The sequence below is a fragment of the Phyllostomus hastatus genome, unplaced genomic scaffold (assembly GCF_019186645.2).
Source record: "Phyllostomus hastatus isolate PE091 unplaced genomic scaffold, TTU_PhHast_1.1 phas_contig_40, whole genome shotgun sequence".
NCBI classification, from domain to species: Eukaryota; Metazoa; Chordata; class Mammalia; order Chiroptera; family Phyllostomidae; genus Phyllostomus; species Phyllostomus hastatus.
In genome coordinates this window covers 67,661,302-67,683,466 of record NW_025333872.1, presented here as the reverse complement: position 1 = coordinate 67,683,466, position 22,165 = coordinate 67,661,302, and the positions used below count along the sequence as shown (strand labels likewise).

General features: G+C 37.0%; 1 protein-coding gene across 2 annotated transcripts in view; it reads right to left on the bottom strand.

The window, feature by feature from the left end:
* The window catches only part of HSF2 (heat shock transcription factor 2), a 37,401-nt gene extending 22,550 nt beyond the window's left edge, over positions 1 to 14,851 (bottom strand). For both annotated transcript variants that reach the window (XM_045844062.1, XM_045844063.1), the window contains exon 1: positions 14,666 to 14,851. In XM_045844062.1, coding sequence (XP_045700018.1) covers positions 14,666 to 14,758 — 93 coding nt within the window. In that variant the 5' untranslated portion in view covers positions 14,759 to 14,851. The remainder of the gene's footprint in view (positions 1 to 14,665) is intronic.
* Positions 14,852 to 22,165: the final 7,314 nt, after the last annotated feature.

Genomic DNA, 22,165 nt, shown 5'->3' with positions numbered 1-22,165 from the left:
AAGGAAATAGACTTCCAGGAAGTCCAGGAAGCTCAGAGAATCCCAAAGAAGGTGGACCCAAGAAAGCACACACCAAGGCACATCATAATTACATTACCCAATTAAAGACAAGGACAGGCTCTTAAAAGCAGCAAGAGACAAGGAGACACTTGCCTACAAAGGAGTTCCCACAAGACTATCAGCTGATTTCTCAAAAGAGACTTTACAGGCAAGAAGGGGCTGGAAAGCAGTATTCAAAGTCATGAAAGGCAAGGATCTATATCCAAAATTACTCTATCCAGCAAAGCTACCATTTAGAATGGAAGGGCAGATAAAGTGCTTCCCAGATAAAGTCAAGTTAAAGGAGTTCATTATCATCAAGCTCTTACACGAAATGTTAAAGGGACTTATCTAAGAAAAAGATAAAAAACTCTGAACAGTAAAATGACAACAAACTCACAACTGTCAACAACTAAACCTAAAAATCAAAAACAAAAACTAAATGAACAACTACAGAACAGGAACAGAATCACAGAAATAGAGCTCACATGGAGTGTTATCAGCAGGGAGGTGGCGGAAGGAGAATGGGGGAAAAGGTACAGGGAATAAGAAGCGTAAATGGTATGTAGAAAATAGACAGGGGGAGGTTAAGAATAGCATAAAAAAATAGAGAAGCCAAAGAACTTATATGTATGACCCATGGACATGAACTAAGAGAGGGGAAATGCTAGTGGGAGGGGGTGCAGGGCAGAGGGTAATAAAGGGGAGGAAAAAAATGGGACAACTGTAACAGCATAATCAATAAAATATATTTTAAAAAGGAAATTTCCATTAAATCAGAAACAAGAAAAACAAGTACAATATGTGGCCAGCACAATTATTTAACATTGTTTTTAAGTGAATATTAGACAAAAATAAAATTTGAGAGGCTGAAGTAGAATCTTTTTTTGCCATAAAAATAATTTTATCTGTACAATCATTTGAAAAACTGTAAGAGAATTTAAGTAAGATTCATGTTACTAATATTTAAAATCACTAGTATCCTGTCATATAAAAAATAAACAACTTGAATCTTACTAGAAAAATATAGTAATCAAAACATCAAGGTACTTACATAAAGACAGACAAAACAACTCATACAATAGAAAACTCAGAAATATTAAATTCTCATATACACAGTGTCAGGATTTTTTATAAGGGTGCCAAACCCATTTAATGAGAAAGGACAGTCTTTTCAAGAAATGAGGTTGACAAAACCGGGTACTAACATGCAAAAGAATGAAGTTTGAACCTTTACGTTACATCATATACAAAAATTAACTCAAAATAGATGAAAGGCCTAAACTTATAAACATTTCAAAAGAAATCATAAGGAGAAGCTTCATGACATTGGATTTGGCAATGATTTCTTGGATAACACCAAAAGCACAGGCAATAAAAGCAAAAAGAAACAAATGGGACTACCTCAGACTTACAAACTTTTCTGTAAAGAACACTATCAACCAAAGGCAGCCCATGGAATAGAAGATAATATTTGAAACTCATATCTTACAAGTGGTTAATATCAATATATATAAAGAAAGTGGCCATCAGGTGAAGTGACTTCAGCGAGAGGGATCTAGATTGCTGGCTGGCAAGGGGAATCCAACTGCCCTCGCCACTGGTCTTGTCCCGGCACACCTGGGATGCCATCTCTCAACCCGTGATGGAAGGCGGAGGCGACCACCTCGGAGCTTCTGGTAGGCACATTGCGACCCTGGCAGTGGAACAGGGTGTTGGAAAATCTTAAGCTGAGGGCAGAGGCAGAGTCTGGGGACTGGCCATATGTCAGAGATTTGAAAGATTTCCCCCAAGTCTGTCGCATGCAGGCCCAAGCTTCCCAGGGAGACACAGTTGTTCTTGGGCTCCCAGGAGGACTTACAAAAATTTGTGTGGCTGAGAACTGTACAACCTAAAAGAGGTGAGTAGTCAGGAAAACAGATCAATCTTTTTTATCTTTTACTTGTTCTTTTTTTAAATATTGAATTTATTTGGGTCACATTGATTAGTAAAACCATACAGATTTTAAAGTAAAAGAAAAAAAAAGAACCTCTACAACTCAACATCAACAATGGCAAAAACAAACAACCTGATTAGAAATGGGTAAAGGATTTGAGTAGACATTTTTCCAAAAAAGATATACAATGAATAATAAACACATGAAAAGATGCCTAACATCACTAATCATTAAGGAAATGAAAATGGAAGCCACCATATTACCACTTTATAGCGATTAGGATGGCCATTATTAAAACATACACATGGAGGGGGAAAAAAAAACAGAAAATAAGTATTGGTGAGGAGGTAGGAAAATTAGAACCCTTGTTGCATCATTGCTGGTGGCAATGTAAAATAGTGCAGCCACTGTAAAAAAGAGTTTGGTGGTTCCTCATAAAATTAAACACAGAATTGCCATATAATTCTACTTCTACGTGTATACCCAAAGGAATTGTGAGCAGGGACCTGAAAGGATATTTGTACACCCACGTTCATAGTAGCATTATTCACGGTAGGCAAAAGGTGGAAGCAACCCAAATGCCCACTGACAGATGAATAGATAAAGAAAATACGGTATATACATATGAAGGAATAGTATTTAGCCCTGAAGAGGAAAGAAACCGAGACATGCTACATACAACATGGATGAACCTTGAAGATAGTACGCTAAGTGAAATAAGCTAGTCACAAAAGAGCAGATACTGTATGATTCTACTTGCATGAGGTATTTAGAACAGTCAATTCATAGAGACAGTACAATGGGCTAGGAGGAAGGAGGGAACTGGAAGTTCTATCTGACAACTATGAAGTTTCAGTCTGAGAAGATGAAAACATTCTGGAAATGGGTGATAGTGATGATTTTATAACAAATGTGAATATACTTAATGGCACTGAACCATATACTTAAAAATGATTAAAATGGTTAATCTTATATGTATTTTATCACAACAAAATTAAAACTAAAATGGAATAAAAGATTCCAGTAATAGAAAAGTGTCAAGTATCTAAAAATAAATTTTAAAAATATACAAGACCTTTCAGAAAATATTAAATTACAGAGAGACAAATATACTGTGGTAAAACTGTTAATTCTCCCGAAATTAATCAATACATTAAATTCTCTCTCAATTAAGAAAAAAAAAAGATTTTTGGTAGCAGGATTAAGAGCTGCTAACACAAGGATATATTAAGTACTGAAGTTCACTGGTGAAAGTAATTATGTAGCAATACTCAAGAAAATATAAAAACGAGGTGAGAGAGAAGTTAACCCTATACCATACAGATAGTAGAATAACAGTGTTTACAAAAGTTTGGTACTAAAGAAAGGATAGACTAGAGTACAAAGAAGTAAATACGTGGATTTAATAAAGAATAAAAGTAGCATTCAAATCAGGAGGGTAAATCGAGAGGGAAAAGGATTAGTTAAAAACTCTTCATTTGGAAAGAAAAAAGAAAAGCTCACTGCTGCCTCACTCTTCATTATCAAACATTTGGAAGCATGATATACATAATAAACCCAGAAGACATATAGCTAGAAAGTAATAAATTTATTCATGGAGACTGTAACCTGCCTACCCTATCTCTACTTTATTTTTTAAAACTAAAATTGTATATATTTAAGTTGTACAACACAATGACTTCATATATATACACACACAGTGAAATAACTGTTAGTCAAGCTAATATATTATCTCCACCTGCATAAAAGAATCAACAAAATAACATAACAGAATGAAAGAAACTAATTGCAATAATATATCTGATAAGAGATTAAGATCCGAAATATATGAGCATACAACTCAACAGAAAAAAAAAACAAAAAACAAAACCCAAAACCCACAATTAACAAATAGGCAAAGTACTTGAATAGACCTTTTTCCTCAAAAGTCATACAAACAGCTAACAGGTATATGAAAACGTGCTCAACATTACTAAACACCAGGTACACGAAAATCAAAATTGAAATGAGGTATCACCTCATACCTATCAGGATGTCTACTATCAAAAAATAAAAGAATATGCCAGCAAGAATGTGGAAGAAAGGGAACCCTTGTATACTGTTGGTGGGGAAGTACATTGGTACAGCCATTACAGAAAACAGTATGAAGGTTCCCCTAAAATAAAATTTAAAAAACAAAAAAAAACAAAAAAAACAAAACCCCTACCACAGGGATTTAGCAATCCCTCTTCTGGGTATATACACAAAGGAACTGGAATCAGTACCTCAATGAGATATCTGCACTCCTGTGTTCACTGCAGCATTATTCACAGTAGCCAAGATGGGGAAAAAACTAGATTAAAAAAACTGTGAAAAATTGATACTTATATATTTATGTGATGTATATGTGTGTGTATATATGTATATATGTGTGTATATATATGAGGTCTGTCTGGAAAAAGTCCAACCATTGTTAATGTAACAAGAACAGTTTGTGTGACATCGATGTAACCTGGCTCCTAAGGAGAGTGGACTGAAATGCTGTATGTGAACAATGACAACTTCACTGTAGTCAGTGGAGGTGATAGACACTGTTGAGTGAGCGTGTTAACTGTGTGGCCATCACATTCAAAATGACTGAGCAAGCAGAGCAACAAATCTGCTCAAATTTTGCATTAAGCTTGAACATTCCTCCACAGAAACTATTCAGATGATTCAAAAGGCTGCAGCTATGGGCAACTGGTCATTGGCAGCTTCATCACAACAATGCACCTGTTCATGCATCACATCTCTTGCAGAGATTTTTGGTGAAACATCCAATCACCCAGGTGACTCAGCCCTCCTACAGTCCAGATTTGGTAGCTTGCAACTTCTGGCTTTTCCCAAAACTAAAGTCACCTTTGAAAGGGAAGAGATTTCAGACCATCAATGAAACTCAGGAAAATTTGACAGGGCAGTGGATGGCATGGCAATTGGGAGAACTGTGTGATATCCCAAGGTGCCTACTTTGAAGGGGACTGAGGCATCATTGTCCTATGTACAATATTTCTTGTATCTTGTATCATCTTTAATAAATGTCTCTATTTTTCTTATTACATGGCTAGGCACCTTCTGGACAGACCTTGTTATATACCACAATGGGACAGTATTATTCAGCTTTAAAAAAAGAAAGAGACCTTGCCATACGCAACAATAAGGATGATCTACTTTCTTACTAGCTGAATCACAATTTTGTTTGATGCTGCAACTACATTTCTCAGTCTCTCTTACAATTAGAGGTGGCCAAATAACACACCTAATAAGATAAAGGTAGAATGTATTCAGTGGGGCTTCCAGAAAAGCATCTAAAATGGGGGAGATTCATACTGCCAAACCTCTACATCCCATATCCCTGCTTTGTACTTGGAGCTAATGGCTGAAAAGACCAAAGGGAGACTGGGAAAGTTCAGGTGTAAGAGAATACAATTTATATCATTTAAGCTGATAGTAGAGTTACTTTTAAAAGTTCAATAAAGTTGAGGACTATTAATATAATATTTTAAACATTTATGATAAAAAATTAACTGCACTAATTAAAATTTCTAACAAATGAAAAACTCTGAATTTTAGGGAGACTTGGTTTCACTCATAATTAAATGTACAGCAAAACAAACAATTTCTCACTTATTATATTGGTAAAATTTAAAAAGTTGAATTACTACTATTGGTTATTAGGTAATAACTGAAAAATGAATAATTTCCTATCTTCAAAGGACTTTCCCTCTCAATCTACCCACCCACCCCTATTTGTCTTTTCCTTCAATGCAAAATTTAACAAACATATTTTAAAGTGCCCTTTGCCAATTCAGGACCATCTACTAACTTTCACTAAGAACTGGTTTCTGTTTCACTCTACTGAAACCATTTTTTTAAAAATGTCAAATGCCAAAAGCATGTCCTCTTTTCTGTCCTATCCTCCTACACCTCTCTGTAGCATTTCATTTAGCATTACCCTCTTTGAATGCTCTACTCTTGGCTTTAAAACTATACACTATTGGCTATCCTATTTCTTGTATTTCCTTTCAACTGCCTTCCACCTATCAAGAAGTAGTGTGTTTTTGGTTTCTATCCTTGACCACGGCACCTATTATACTCTTTCCTTAAAAAAAAAAATCTCATCCACAATAGTGTATCTAATTATTGACTTCATTATATATGATGATTATCACATCTAAATCTCTGCCCTTGACCATCTCATATTTCACATGTGGATTTCCTGTTGTCAACATTTTTACACAATGCTCTTTAACTCACTATGTTCTACCCTACTGTCAATTTCAAACATTTCTTCCTATTCCCCCCAAATCATCTTTTTCCTGTATGCCCCAACCTGTCATTCATCCCTTCCCTTTAAAGTTACTCAATTAAGTTTGACATCAACAACCAAAAAATAAATTTAAAACTCTCAATTTTAACAGCTAGTATTTAAGGAAAATATTAAAAATGTTCCCTTTACAAATAAGGAATAGGAATCCCATGATCGCTCACTCCTCTTATCAGACACCCTTCTTGAGGTCTTAGCCATTGCAAAAGAAAACAAAATGAAGGTACAAGGTTCTAAAAGAAAGAACAAAATTGCTATTTACAGATGTTACAGATGTACACTTAAAAGAGAACCCAAATCAGTAAAATGATTAGCTCACTGGTTTACTATAAATGTACAAATGGTACTTGTATTTCTCAGCAATAACTAGAAATATATTTTAGACTAAAGGATACTACATACAACATCTATAAAATACATAGGAAAAATCTAACAAAAATGTCCAAGACCTAATTGCAAATTATAAAATTTTATTAAATAATAAAATGAATTTAGAAATATGTCTTGTTTCATGGGAATATACAACATTGTAATGATATCTATTTTACAATTTCAATGCAATTCCAATAAAAAAAAATCCCAATTTTTTAATGGAGCTTGATTTTAGAACATATACAGAAGATCTAAGACCAACAATAGTTATGATACTCCTGAAAAATAAGTTGCCCTCCCAAAAGCAAGTCTTTTTATAAAGCTATGGTAATTAAGGTATGTGGTAAGGGCATGTGATATGCGATTGTCTGATGGAATAGAATAGAGAACCTAGAAACAAAACCATAATATATAATTTTGCTATAAGACAAAGGTACCAAATAACGTATCACTGGGGAAAGGAGAAACTACTCAGTAAGGAGCCAGGACAGCTAAATATTTATATTAAAAATAATGAAACTGGATCCCTTATATAACACAAAAATAAATTCTAGGGGATTAAGATACTAAATGTTAACCTTTAAAACTGTCAGAAGGAGATGGAAAAGTATTTTTCTCCCTTTGGGGTAGGTAAGGGAAAACATTCTGAAGAAACAAAAAGCATAAACCACAAAAAAGATATTTTAAATTATACTAAAATTAAGAACCTCTGCTCATCAAAACAATGTAAAAAGATAAGCCACAAACGGAGAGAAGATACAGGCAGCAGATATATCCAAAAAAAAAAAAAAAATTAATACACAGTACAAGGAATTCCTACAAATAATAAAAAAAAGTCACCCAATAGAAAAATGGTGAAACATGTCACAGATTAAGAAACATAAATGGTCAATAAATACAAAAAGGTGTTTGAACTCCTTCGTAATCAGGAAATTATAAATTAAGACCTTGTTGAGATAACAGTTTACATCCAGTAGATTAGTAAAAATGATAAACTCAAATTCTGAAAATATGTGTTAATGGAAAATCTCATATATGGCTAAAAAAGTATATACTGGTTTGATCTCTTTGGAAAACAATTTGAACTATACTGAGGTTGAACATTTCATACCACATTTTCCAACAATTCTACACTTCAATGTAGGTGTGTATACGTTAGAAAATTGTTTGCTGATACACAGCAGGAAAGGTGTATAAGAATATTCATAATAACACATGACATCTATTCTCCTTCTTGAGCCATTTTCTTCCATTAACTTCTATGACCTCAGTCCCCGTCTTTCCTTTTATTGTTCCTTCTCAATCTCTTTGGCTAGATTTATCTTCTCTTCATACCCTCTAAATGTTGGAACACCCTATCTTTCAGTTCCTTCTATCTTCATTTGTCTCCCTGGGTGATCTCATCCAGTCCCAGGGCTTTTACCACTCACAAGATCCAAATTCCACCCTGAACACCAGTCATATCCAAACATCCTAATTAATATTTCCACATGGATGTCTTCGAGTGTAGAAGTCATTCAGGCTGTTCTTAGATATTCGTTCTCCTTCCTAACCCTGCACTTCCCCACCTCTTTTAAAATTAGTGTGACCATATGACTAAGTGTGGTCAATGAAAATGTAAATAAAATAATTTTCAAATAATACCAGTGATCCAATTGTAATCTCAAAGTTTATATGCACTACACCTCCCCAGCACTTCTCCAAATCATCCTACATCTTAGCAAATGGTACCATCATTCATCCTCCTATTCAGGCCCAAACTAATTCTTCTGTCTCTCCTCCAACTTCAGCCAATTTATCAATAAGTTCTGCAGCTTTGCCTTTAAAGTAGGTATCAAATGAGACTACTTCTCACCACTTTCACTGCTGTACCCTAATCTCAGCCACAGTATACTCAAAACCATAGTAGTAAACTGTTACAGTCTTCTAACAAGGTCCTTCATTTCCAATCTTCTCACCATAGCCTTAAGGCCCTATACAAACCATCTGCTCCTGCCTACCTTTCTGACCTCACTCTCACATTCTCTAAAGATACTCTAATCACATGCACCTTCTCAAATCACACGAGCAAGCCATGTTCAAGGCTTTTATATGTGCCATGCTCCTCTGGTCCATCCTTTCTAATCATTCAAGTCTCTGCTCAAAAGTCACCTGTTCAGAGAGGCGTTTCTCATTACCTACAAACCTCTGTCATTTTACATGCTAGTTATCAATTTATTGCTCCAAATTAATTCATTGTCTGCTCTGCAAACATGGAGCTGGGTCCCATATATATCTTTTTTTTCTTAGCTTGCATGTTGTTAAAGTTTTGTCAGTAGAAGACACAAGAGAGATATTAAAAGAGGAAGAAATTCTCCTTCCTAATTCCGGTGTGTCCTTAACAGGCTCCTTCACTGCATAAAGGTTCTTCAGCACCTAGCTCTTGCAGTACATGGAATACCCCAAGGATAGCAGCTTCCCCCAACACTCCCTCTCCCTTGAAGGTTTCAAATTAGTGTATCTCTTATAAGACATCTCCCCATGAGCAGCTTTCTAAGGTACTCTAGAGCAGCAGTCCCCAACCTTTCTGGTATCAGGGATCAGTTTTGTGGAAGACAATGTTTTCATGGACCAGGATAGGAGGAATGGTTTCAGGATGATTCAGGCACAATATTCAAGCTCACCTCCTGCTGTATGGACTGGTACTGGTCTGCAGCCCAGAAGTTGGGCACCCCTGCTCTAGAGCAAGGGCTGATAAATATTTTAAAGGGCTAGCAATAAGTATTTTAAGCTTGCAGATCATAGGACCATAACTCTGCCCCTGTAGCAAGAATTCAACTATATGAATAATATGTAATAAAGTAAGCATGGCTATGATCCAATTAAACTTTGTTTATTTGCAAAACAGATGGCTGGCTCATGGCCATAGTTTGGCAACCTCTACCTAGGGGTTATATTTCCCGGCATGTTCTGAAGGATGAATTCCCAGTAAGTTCCACCAGTGTGGCACCAGTAACTTCGTTGCCATTCACTGAAACATGGTCACACTCTTTCCAAAATGGTCAAGAAGACTTGGGAAGAGGGTTTTACTTGGGCACTCTAACTTGGACACTACCTTAGCCCTAGCAGTGACGGCTGCCTCTTTAACTGCTATTCCTTTATTCTATAAAGTTTTTTTACTCCAGTTCACCTAATATAGTTGAATTCTATTCAACTTTCCCTATTCAAGAAAGTGTGATTTGTCTCCTAAATGGACCCTAAATGGCACTCTCTCTTTTCACCCTGCTTCATTTTCTTTATGGTACTTACACTAACTGTATTATACTATTTATGTCTGCTTATTTTTTAATTATCAGTATCCTTCACTGGAATGTAAGCTCCATGAAGGCATTTTGTTCACTACTAAACCTAGTATTAGCATACTGTCTAGCCATAACAGATTCACAACAAATATTTGTGAGTGACTGAATAAAAGAATTTGTGTCACAGTACATCAGATTTTAGTTTTAGACCTTCGTTTCTTGGGTTTTAGAAATGAGAAGATGAATGCCTCTTGGTTATTTTCGGCTCTCCCACACATATTCAAGTTCATTCACTCATTGTGTCTCTCTACTTACAGTATTCCTGCAGTCTCTACTCTAAAATTAGTAAATAACCTGAATGTAAACATTCCCCCTTATTGATGGTTTAGACCTATGAGGTTCAAGCAATACAACCCAGAACTCTTTACATACTTTATAAGGGGTGGAAAGCCATTAACTAAGGGTAGTGAGAGAAACGTGCAGCTTCTCTTTAAGCCTCACCCATAAATGTTATCAAGTTTCTGAAGAGTAGCAGCAGTTGTTACTGCTCAAATTGATCCTCTTGGTTAAAAACATAAACTATACTTACTAATAATCTAATACATCAGCCCCATTACTAAAACATTTTTCAGAACAGAAATTAGCAATGCTTTTTTAAATAATCAGTCTATAACTTCTTAATGTTCACCAACCATTCCTTCTGAGTCTCGGGCTCATTCTCTCTTACATATACAAACTAAAAATACTTCTCAATCAATCTTTCAACTTTTCTCTAGGTCCACATAAAGTGGATCTCTGTCACATTTGTGGCCTTTCTTGTTTTCACTTGGCAATACTGTCATAACATAATGGTTGCTGAGAACTATAAAACGATACCAGAACATTGGGAGGTTTAAGAGCCTACAAACTCAACCAAGATAACTAGGAACACTGGACAAATTCTATTTTTTACACCCTTTCCCTTGTATGTCCAAATTAGTCTCTGCTGATTTGAGAGGGATAGGGATGTACAGAATGCCAAAGGACACACACAAAGAAGGTGGATATAAAGTCTTCAGTGGAAATCACTTCTTGGTCTCCTCAAGCAATCTGAAGAGTCCAGACAAAAGTAGTAACACTGGCAAAACAATAACTTTCCACTTTTCCCCTTATTTTATACTGCTTCACTTCAACATACATGAGTATCAAATATCAATAGCAGTAAAAGCTGCTTCTTACTATCAATGGCAAGAACTTCTATAACCTCATCTCTGAAAGTCATGTTTCCCCAGTTGCTTCCAAGCTAAACCTGTGTTCTCTGTTTAGTACCTTTTTACAACTGAAACAGCTTTAGGTCATCCAGTTGTACTATCTGTCCTTGATTCAGCAATAGACTAACTACCAGAGCCAAAATAGCTAAATAAAATTTTGAAGATATAGGAAGTGAAAGAACCAGAAAAAGAAAGTAAAAAGAAACTTCCATGGCAGGAATATGGGAAAAATAAAACAAGTACAGTAAGTTTTAAAGACACTCTAGGACTCAAGACATTTCTATTATTTGATTCAATAAAACAGTATAATTCTGATTGCTTGGAATATTACATTTCTATAATTAATGATGAGAATGAAAATATTATTTTACTTTTAATTTTTGTCATAATACAAGTTTCAAAGAAAACTGAAGTTACACAAGTCTTCAGGAATATTAAGCCAAACTTTAGTTGGTAAGAGTTTTCTCCCCTTGCCTTACACTCAAGCTGGAGGAGTGAATTATTCTCCACAAGTGAAAAAAAAATTTCATAAAATATTGCCATTCCAAAACATCTGCTGCTTCTAAAAGTTATTCTTTATTGTTGTTGAATACAGTTGTCTCCATTTTAAAAGGTCTTAATATGATTTTCACTGAAATAGTACAAATGCTAAATTACCCAACAAAATTCAGCAAAGCAAGTTTGAAAGAAGCCAGAAACTTCTTTAAAATAACTTTTTTAATAGCAACTTTTTTTAAAGATTTTATTTATTTATTTTTAGAGGGAAGGGAGGGAGATGGAGAGAGAAACATCAATGTGCGGTTGCTGGGGGTCATGGCCTGCAACCCAGGCATGTGCCCCAACTGGGAACTAAACCTGCAACACTTTGGTTCGCAGCCCGCGCTCAATCCACTGAGCTATGCTGGGGCCTAATAGCAACTTTTAAAACATGAGAGTAATTTATTTTGGTTTTTCCATCTAACATCATTGTTTAAGTTTTACCTTTCATTGTCACTGTTTTTGGAAAAATCTGTAGGAGCAAGCTTCCCTAAGCCACTAAGCTTTAGCCCTGAACAATATTAAATCCAGAACTGGCCAGTGACTTGTGAAAGGGTAACACTTTGGTAACTAAATATTGTGCCAACCTATATTAAGTGTTGTGGTGTTGCTGGAACACTGGTCTAGAAGGCCAGAAATCTATGTTAGACTTCCACCTCAAATAATGGCTAGCTTTGTAATTATGAATAACTAATCCTAAACCTCAAATCCTTACCTACAAGATAAGTCTAAACTAGATGATTTCTAAGGTTCTTTTAAAGCATAATCTGATTTTTATCATCATCCTTAGCACTCCCATTATATATTTCAAGAACTTCTCTGATTTGTCAAACATTAATTACCTACTGTGTCCCTGGCATAGATACTGTCCTTGCCCTCAATGAATTTTATATTTTAGTTTTTCCATTATATATAAAATGTGCAGTTTAGACTTAATAATGGGAAAAATGGGAATGATTTTAAGTTGCTTATTTGGCTTAGAATTCATAAAATGTTGCATTTATGGATTAGTATGAAATTCTCCACATTTGATGCTGCCCATAAGAATGTTATTAAAATATTTTGGCTAATAAGAATTTATTGGACCTGCCACTAACATAACACCCTTTAATTAAAACCAATTACCAACATACAGGGTCTGGCAAAAGTAATGGCTGCTTGTGTGTGGTTGGTGGGGTAATAATATGGGTGTAATAATTTACAGTTTTTATTTGAACATTTCACCTAAAATGTCATACGGTGTGCTTGAGTATGCTATTGTGATGTTACAGAAATACACGCTTATGATCTTATAATAAAAAGGGGGTGTTATTTGTGCCAGACCCTGTATTCATGTACCATTTCTAGGCAATAAAAACAAGGCCCATGCAAGCCAAAAAAGCATGATAAAATCAGTCTGTGTGGGAGGGAGACTCTCAAATCCAATATGCAACATGAATACAAGGCTGAGTAGCAGCAGTCTGTGCTGATCCATCCTTGTCAACTTTTAATCCTTCTGACTGATGAAGGCATGAGACATCTGTTTATTTTTAAGTGTATGCAGGCAACTGGCTTCCCTATTTTCACCTTTCGTTGTATAACTGTACAGAATTCATCAAATGCTTAATACCATCCAGTTGATGATACCCCAAGAAAAATTAAGTCCTAGAAGACTTTAAAAAAAGGGCAAATGACAATAATGTAAGATAGAATATGGTGTTACAGTGGTCAAAACTTCAAGTACTCAACACAGTGCTCCCTGTGAAGACAAAAGTGAATAATATAACTGGGAATTCCTATGACAGGAAAGGAACAGAAGAGAGAGAAAGAAGAGAAAACACTGCAGGTAGTTTTGATTTCTCCTCCAAACCTCTAAACAAGAAAATATCCCTAACAGATCATCATCTATAATAAGCAGGGGAAATCCATTGCCCTTCACAAAACAATTGCAATGACCCAAGAGCGAATTCTAACGCAAACACATTGTTCATCTAAAAATCATTCTGCTTAGAATTTTAGTGTTTGGAAGTTGAAGTGGTATTGGATCACCTAGGCAACCCGTTCATTTTACCAACCCATGCTGAAGCACAGGCAGACAAGATAAGGAGTCTGCCTAAGGTGATGACCCGTTTAGTGGCACAGTTAGAATCAAAACAACAATCGAGGCATTCCATCTATCACTCTGAAGCAACTGTTAATAGTGACTCACTTAAAATAGCTCCTTACTAAGTCACTCAACACTTATAAGCACTTTCATTAAAATAATCATAAAAATCCGTGTACATAAATGGCTCAATATCTCCTATTTTCTACATATTTTAAAACCTATTGATAAGCAGTAAGCTGCTTTTGAACACCTGCCTCCTTCCCTGCTTATTTATGCTCCCCTCGTAAAAATCCCAGATGTAGAGTGGAGCGTACGTATGGAGTGGAGAATCGGGTCGCCGGGGTAGATTTCCTCAGATAAACCCCGGCGTTGAAGATCCCACCCAGGGCTGCCTGCTCGTACCCCGCGAGCCCGGCGGGAGGACCGAGTGTGAGTGTGCGGTAAGGTAGCTCCCGCACCCTCGGCTCCTCGGCCGCCCCCCCCCCACCCCGCCTCTGCCCGGCAGGTTCCGAATGCCCACCGGGCGGGACCGTTACGAGGCCTCCACCGCCGCGGCGCCGGGCGCGGGCCGCCCCTCCCCCACCGCGGCCTGGGATTAGCCGCGCCAGCCGGGGCTCCAGCAGCTCCCGCAACTCTCCGCCGGAACAATAATACAAGGGGTCCCCCACGAGACCGAATGCAGAGGCCAGCGGCATCCCGCCACCCCACGGGCCTCGCACAGGGCGTCGAGTCACAGGCCGCGAGGGACAACCCCGCGGGAGAGAGCGAGAAAGGAGGCGGTTAGTCAAGGGGTTCGGAGGCCGCCGTATTCCGACCGCGTACCTGGCTCCAGGTGATAAATTCGTTGGTGTGGGTTTCCTCCACAAGCGTCCACAGCTTGCTGAGGAAAGCTGGCACGTTCGAACTCTGCTTCATTGTTAACGAGACGCAGGGATTCCAGGTTCTACACCAGAACGCAGCAGTGGCGTTGGCGGCGACGGCAGCTGCTCCCCGAGAACGCCCACAACGCAGGCGCAGCAGTTCCCGGGCCCCGCCCCCCAACCTCGCCAAGTGCTCAGCGAGTACCGGAGGCCTCCAGGCTGCACGTGATGGACAAGGCTCCGAGCTCCGCCCGTGCGCACTGGCCCCGCGCGGTCTCATCCCCAGCCAATCCGGGACGCCGACTACACGACAGAGGAAAGCGATTGGATACTACGGACGTGAAGGGGGTGGGAGCAAAAGGGGGCGCTGCCTTCTCATTCGCCTTTTATGCAAGAGCCCCTACAGTACGGGACCTTTGGCCTAGGGACCATGTTTAGCTGGTGCACGTGGGAACACTTTTGAGTTCCTGGGCTGTGACTGAGAGGCTACAAAATGTCTTCACAGGCCTGAGTCATAAGTTTGGCAAGCACGTCTGGTTTGTGCCAGTTAGCAGGAAAGAGTACAATAATAAAGATAGGAGAAGGGAGCAGTTTTCAAGCCTGATGTGTTAAGCTACAAATTGAAACTCTTAAAAATAATAGACCTTTTTCTTAAATTTTAACTAGAAGAAAGTGGGCTTTTTAAAATACGTTTATCAAAAAAGGAATTTAAGTAACTCATTCTTTATTCTGTGAATCAGGATCTCTAATAGGCACTTTAATTCAACAGACATTGAATGCACACTGCGTACTCAACAAAAAAAGAAATAGTCTCACACTATTTTAATCAACTGAAATAATAGTTCCTACACTTACTTTGCGGGTATATTCTTATTTGCTGGAGATAATTGGTTATAGTGGGGAAAGAAATATTGGACAAGGAGCCAGCTTGTTTGAGTTTAGCTTCAAGAGCACTATAGTGCGTATTAAATTGCAGTGGTACCTTGTAAATTAGAGTAATCCCTTAATCCGTTGGTGTCATTCTTCATTTCCTCATTGAGAATAAGAATATCTCTATTTTCAGCCATGTAAAGTATTATTAACAGTAGGTGTGAAAATGCTTTGAAAATAAAAAAGAATTATAACAAGTCAGAGCCAATAACACTTTATACAAAATTTAGCGTAAGATTGGCTTATTTCCTGGATACATGAAAAATAATACATTAAAAAAATATATATTTAATTTCCAATGAGCAAAATTTATTGAATACTGACCTCTATGTTCAACACTTGTCTGTCTGATGAAGCAAATCAGATGTATTGTGGGGTACAGCTGATAGAGAAACTAGTATTTCATGAGCCCTTATCTATACCCAGGTCTTTATATATATGTATTATCTCATTTAATCCTCATAAGCACCCAATTAAATAGTCTTGTTACCCCTTTTTTCCAATGAAGATTCTGAGGTTCAATGTGAATTAATTTACCCTACATCACAATCAGCAAATAAAACAGGTATTTACATGCAAGCCTTAAAACCCGTTGGAATTACTCTTTCCATTACGTAATGATGACACCATCTCCTTGTGTAAGATGCTTATATCCTAACTCAAGAAACAACATGAACACAATCATCAGCAGTCATTAGTATTTAAAAAATAGGAGCTAAATTTATGGTATAAAACAAGTACATAAAAAGTTTAGGAAGACAAGAGTTAAGTGAGTTAAGGTGGTAGGGGAAGATTTCAGGGAGGATGAGGACTTTAGGTTTTCTCTTGAAGTACAAATACACTTATACAGCTGAAAGGAAGACAGACATCAGTGAGAAAAGATGGAGAGGCTAATGAGCATGGTCCATCTATGAAGAGATACAGCTCAGAGGGTAAGATTGGTGGTGTCTGAGGGGGAAATGTGGCCTACTTTCATTGCATTGTGTTATTCTCATCTTAAAAAAAAAAGTGTGGTTAGATACAAGCAGAAACTCTTCTTTAGGCATTTAATCTGTGCAAGCATTGGCTTGAGCTTAGTAGGGCCCATTCCTTGTTTAATGCTCTGCTGTCACCTACTTGAATTCTTAATTTTTGGGCAAGGGATGCTGCATTTTCATTTTGCACTGGGCACCTCAGGTTATGTAGCTGGTGTGCTTCCAGTGTATTATTGCACCTTATAGATCAGCAGCTCTCAAGCTTAAGAATGTATCCAAATCACTTTGAGAGGGAAGACTGCCAACATAGCAAGTGAATAAGAATAACTTGGGTAGTATTTACAATACTAATAAGGCAAGCAAAAGAGTTAATAACCATGTAATCTTGTGATGGCACCAGAAAATAGATGATGTGTCTGAAGTTCCATGGCTGGAGTTAGAATTGAAACCATGTTCTTTGTAGTCTGAAACATATGTTTGTTGTTTTTTTTTTCCTTTACACCATTGTGCCTCAAACTTCAGTATATGTCAGAATCACCTGAAGGGCTTCTGCAAAAACAGATTGCTGTTTCTCCCCTCAGTCTATTCAGTGGTTCAGGCTAAGAATTTCTGTTTCTAACAAGTTATCAGATGACACAGATGCTGCTGGCCCTGGGACCACACTTCAAGAGCCACAGTTCTAAAGAAAAAGGCAAACTGACTTTCCCTTGCAAAACATATACAGATTTGTTGTTACCCTTCATCTCTTAACAAATTCCAGACATTCCAGGGATAATTTAAACTACTGTTTTTTCTTATTTTCTATGAACTTAATCCTAATATTGATTGTAATTAATAAACTTTTTAAAAACTTATTGACTAGGAATATTTTTGGAGGGAAGAGAAAAATCATTATTGGCCCCTCAGCACTTATTTATAAAATTGAGAAGCAAAACCCAAGCAAGCTTATTGATTCAAATTATTTGCCATCCATAATATTCCACAAATGTCAGAAAAAATCAATTTGAGCCAGTGACAACAATTTTGAAATGTTTACAATATTAGAGGATACACACGCCACTTTTTTACAGCCAATTGCCTCCTGCTGACCCTCACCCCCCCCAAAAAAAGTTGGAATATTTCAATAGCTCATTTGTAGCCTAGAATGTAAGATTTAGAAAATTTAGAACAACATTAGAAAATATGAGTGGCCCAGACCGTTGCCTAGGAAATAGAAAAGAACATTATGGATCACTTTGATGCTTCAAAGCATCTGATTCAGATTGTACAAGTTCTGTCTAATCAATTATGTGAAAATAGTTGGAATTAGCAGTGGAAACAGAACCTCTAAAGATTATTTTGAAGGATAACATGACCGAAGCCAAAGGTAAATGGCACAGAGGTTTCCACCTACACTCCTGTGTGGGCAGCGCTGATTTTGTTCAACTTAGGAATGACCTAGGGGAACTTTGGTAAATTACTTGACATCTGGAATCCTTCTGTGTAAAATATGAGTGAGAATACCTGCTATACTCACTTCATAGAGTGTTTCAGGGATTAGATAAGTTACTTCTTCCTCCAGTTCACCCTCACAATCTTTACAGATATCTATCTTTCCAAAGCACAACTCTGAAAAGGTCAGTGAATGGTTTTAAGTCACTGTCTGACTTAAAACCATTCAGTGATTTACCGCAATTTTCAGAATAAATCCAAACCCCTTAAGATGGCATAAAAGACCTTCTGTGATCTTATTCTACCTACCTACCATTCCTGTCAACGTCTACCATGCCTCACAAACACAGTGTCTTTAGCCACACTTGGCAGATTGTAGTGCATCATTCATTTCTTGTATCTTTAGCAGCACAGTGCTAATCATATATGAACTGCTTGATAAATATTCTTGAGTGAATAATTTTAGTTTTTGAAACCCTTTGTTTTTTACCTAATAGGGAAACTCCTTACAATTTGTTAAGTCTCAGTCCATATAAACTTTTTAGTTAATAAGAGAAGAAAATAAAGACAAGGGGGAGCGTAAGGATAGCTTAGCAAAGAAGCATATTCCCGAGGAGCTATTAGTGGAGCAAATATGAGAATCCTGACATTAATACCAGACATTAATGGAATGTCATAGAGTTCCAGGCTTGAGGTCATTTGTCTTTGAACAAACAACTCTTTGGTGACACAAGCAAAAATGCTTAAAGACTCTATAGTAGGCTTCGAATAAGCAGAGAGCTAGAAGACTGTGAAAGTTAATTTCTTAAAATTTTCAGGAATGTCAAAGTACTTTGTTTTTCTATAAAGCTACAACCTGGACACAGAAGGCACTGGCTGGGGGATCTTTTTAAGTTAGGAAATGCATTAGTACCACTTGCACTGGACTTGCCACTTTATATGAAAGTTCTAATGTGTGCCAGATTTGCTAGAATCCAACCAGTCACCCATTAAGGGTGACAAAGAATTCCAGGTTTGCACAGGGCATTTCTGTTTTAGTACTGAAAGTCCTCTGTCCCAGATACTACCTCAGCCGGAGCAAACCACAGTGATTGACCACCCAAATGTCAGCCTCTTCCTGCTGTTGATGTTGCACAAGAAGCAGGGACTTGTTAAGCTAAGCCAGCTAACTTCTATAGCAGCTAGTGCACCTGAGGGATCTGAAACTTTAATGCAGCTCTTAGCCTTTCTGGGAGCAAGGTGGAGGTACTCTTTCACAGGCACCCTGAACAGCCAACTAATAAATGGAAAGAATCTATGTACCCCACAAATCAAGATCTTGGTGGAGGCCCAGACCCATGTAGAGAGATGTTGATAAGAAAGAAAACTCAAAGTTAGAAAACCAAAAAGGACTGGAAGCATCAGAAAAATGTAGGTTAGTGACAGAGCCTACGTTATAAGCCTTCGTTAATTTTCACTAAAATAGCATCATGCTGGGGCACTAGTTTCCATTCCCCTGGGACTGGTCTCACTCTAGGTGGAGGTAGTTGCCAAAATAGATGGTGTTCCGACTCAATCTTTCTGTATAATGGGGTTAAATGATTATTTTATTCAAATCATTTAATGGTGAAGATGAAAGCCCCCTCAAAGATGAAATGAACTGGGTCATACGGCTTAAATATGTCTTATATATAAAATTAAACTGGAGAAATTGGCTTCCTTAAGAAGGTAGCCACTGTCACAGATGTGTGCCATGATTTGAGAGGTGTGTAGGGAGAGGTGACAGTGATTGCAACACTTCTGACCTCTTTAAACTTTAGCCAAGTATTATGAGCACATTTAGGAACCAACTGGTAAGGGAGACATCCTTTCTAGTCTGTGTGCTCCGAGTGCAGTTCAGTATAGCGGCTATCAAATACAGTTACCTTGGGACACAATGGATGATCTGATCTTTCAAAGAAAAGGCTGCGGTCATTTGAATCAGGGACCTACAAGAACACCTGAAAAAACTGCAAAGTCTTTATTTATAAAGCCCTTATACATGTTGATTGTTACGTTTGCTATCATTTACTTTTAAATACAGCTATTTAAAGTGCTACGTGGTGTGACAGTTCATTTTAATTCACAACCTAGGGGCAGTTAGTTAACATTTGAAATACCCTAATTAGGAATGCTTTCTTCAGGAGCGGTTAGTTAACATTTGAAATACTAATCAAAACCCTACTCTATGAAGGCTTTATCTTAGAAATTTTCTAAGAGGATAATGGAAATGAAAAGAATGTTTCTTTGGTGGAAGGCATGGAGTTCCTGATAATGTGTATTGACTGGAAACTGCATTGGTGCTCTCTCTCTTCAGTACATTGGCCATCAAGACACCCTGAGCCCAGGTGCCTGCACTTTTTCTGTAGGTACCCTAACCTTAGATTCTCACAGGTCCTTTACTCAAAGCACTTTTCAGGTCAGGTCCGTCTAGAGGACTTGTGTAGCCTGGGTTAAAAGTAAAAATGGAGGCCCACGTGCATGTTTTAGAATATTTAAAGGTCACAGAACAGGTTAACAAACTCTTGAATAAAATGTTCTGTTTTTCTACTTGACAAGTATATATTCATAATAACAAATTTGAAAGATGTGTGTAAAGTTATAGTTTTTATATGACATTAAGTTGTCGAAATATCCAAAAAGATTAAATTTAATTATCTGGTGTCCTGTTGATTGGGAAGTGGTTTTTTAAATGACTACTAAAATAAAGACACATAATTCCTAAATCATATTTATTTTATAAAATTGTTTTTTCTTGCTTTTATTGCAACAAAATTATTAGGTTGTCATCAAGATTTTCACATAATCTGTATCCCATTGTAATGATCAAAGTATTAAATGGGTAATTGTATTCAAGGCATAATTATATTTACAATCCAAATGGAATATATTTTATTAAATCTTATTTAAAATAATTGTAAAAATTTGACAAAGTTATATGCATGTTTTAAGTTATAAATTATCCAGAATTATGTAATAAATGAAACTTAAATGTAAATTATAATAAATGTCAAAATGGAAATGTGTCCACCATTTGGCTATTATAGACAATGCTGCTATAAATGTTGCTAAATACACATACTTTTATGAATTTTGCTTTTCTCACTTGACAACACATGGTGAGAATTTAAGTCAACTAGCAGAGTTACAATTTCCTTCTTTTAATGACTCCATGGTATTCCATGGTGTGTGTGCAGCACAAAATATTCAGCCATTCTGCTGCTGCTGGTGGGCATCTGCTTTGTTTCAAGGGTTTTATTTATGTTTTCACTATGAAAGATGCTGCAGAAAAATCCTTAAACATAAGCCTTTAAATATGGGTGCTTTTGTTTCTCTGGATTAGTGAATTAAGATTTTCATGTATAATTTGCATGGTAAGTTGATACTTTTCATTACTGCATGTTCAGCCGATTAAAAAGCCCCACACTTGAAACAACAGAATGTTATTGTATACGAATCCAATACTGTGATGCTCCTAGCAACCAGAAATGTCAACATCGTGCTTCTCCGGCAAGAGCAAATAGTTAAGTGTGATAGGATAAAATCTAATATCTAGTGCTCAGGGGAGTTTTGACTCTTTGATAAAAATTAAAGGAGATGCCTTAGTTTTGATATTTTCATAACACATTAATGCAAAACTGTAGATTTTATTACATGCGACTTCGAGGGCACTGACAGCTGAAAATATATTCTATGATGCTTCTGGCCTTTTTGAGTTCTGGTGTATTTTCACTGAATTAAATTTATAATTGTCAGTAATTAGCTCCTCCAGTCCTCCTCAGCTGAGCAACAAGAATAAAGAAAATGAATTTGTGTTACAGAGATATTAATTTAAATAGAGACATTTTCATTCTCAGGAAATTTGATTATATTCTCATTGAGTCACAACCAATATGATCTATATTTAGTTTGTTGATTTGGAACTTTTTTGCTTTAAAGCCCATGTCTTCCCAATGCTTTACCTAGGATTTACCCTCTGAGGACCATAAAGGAATCTGAATCACACCTGATATCCCAAGTCCCATATCTGATATGGGACTGAAGTGAGTCCGTAGCATTTCCAGTCCACAGCGGTAGCCTTTTCTTTTGACTCTTTTTAGTCCCCTGGA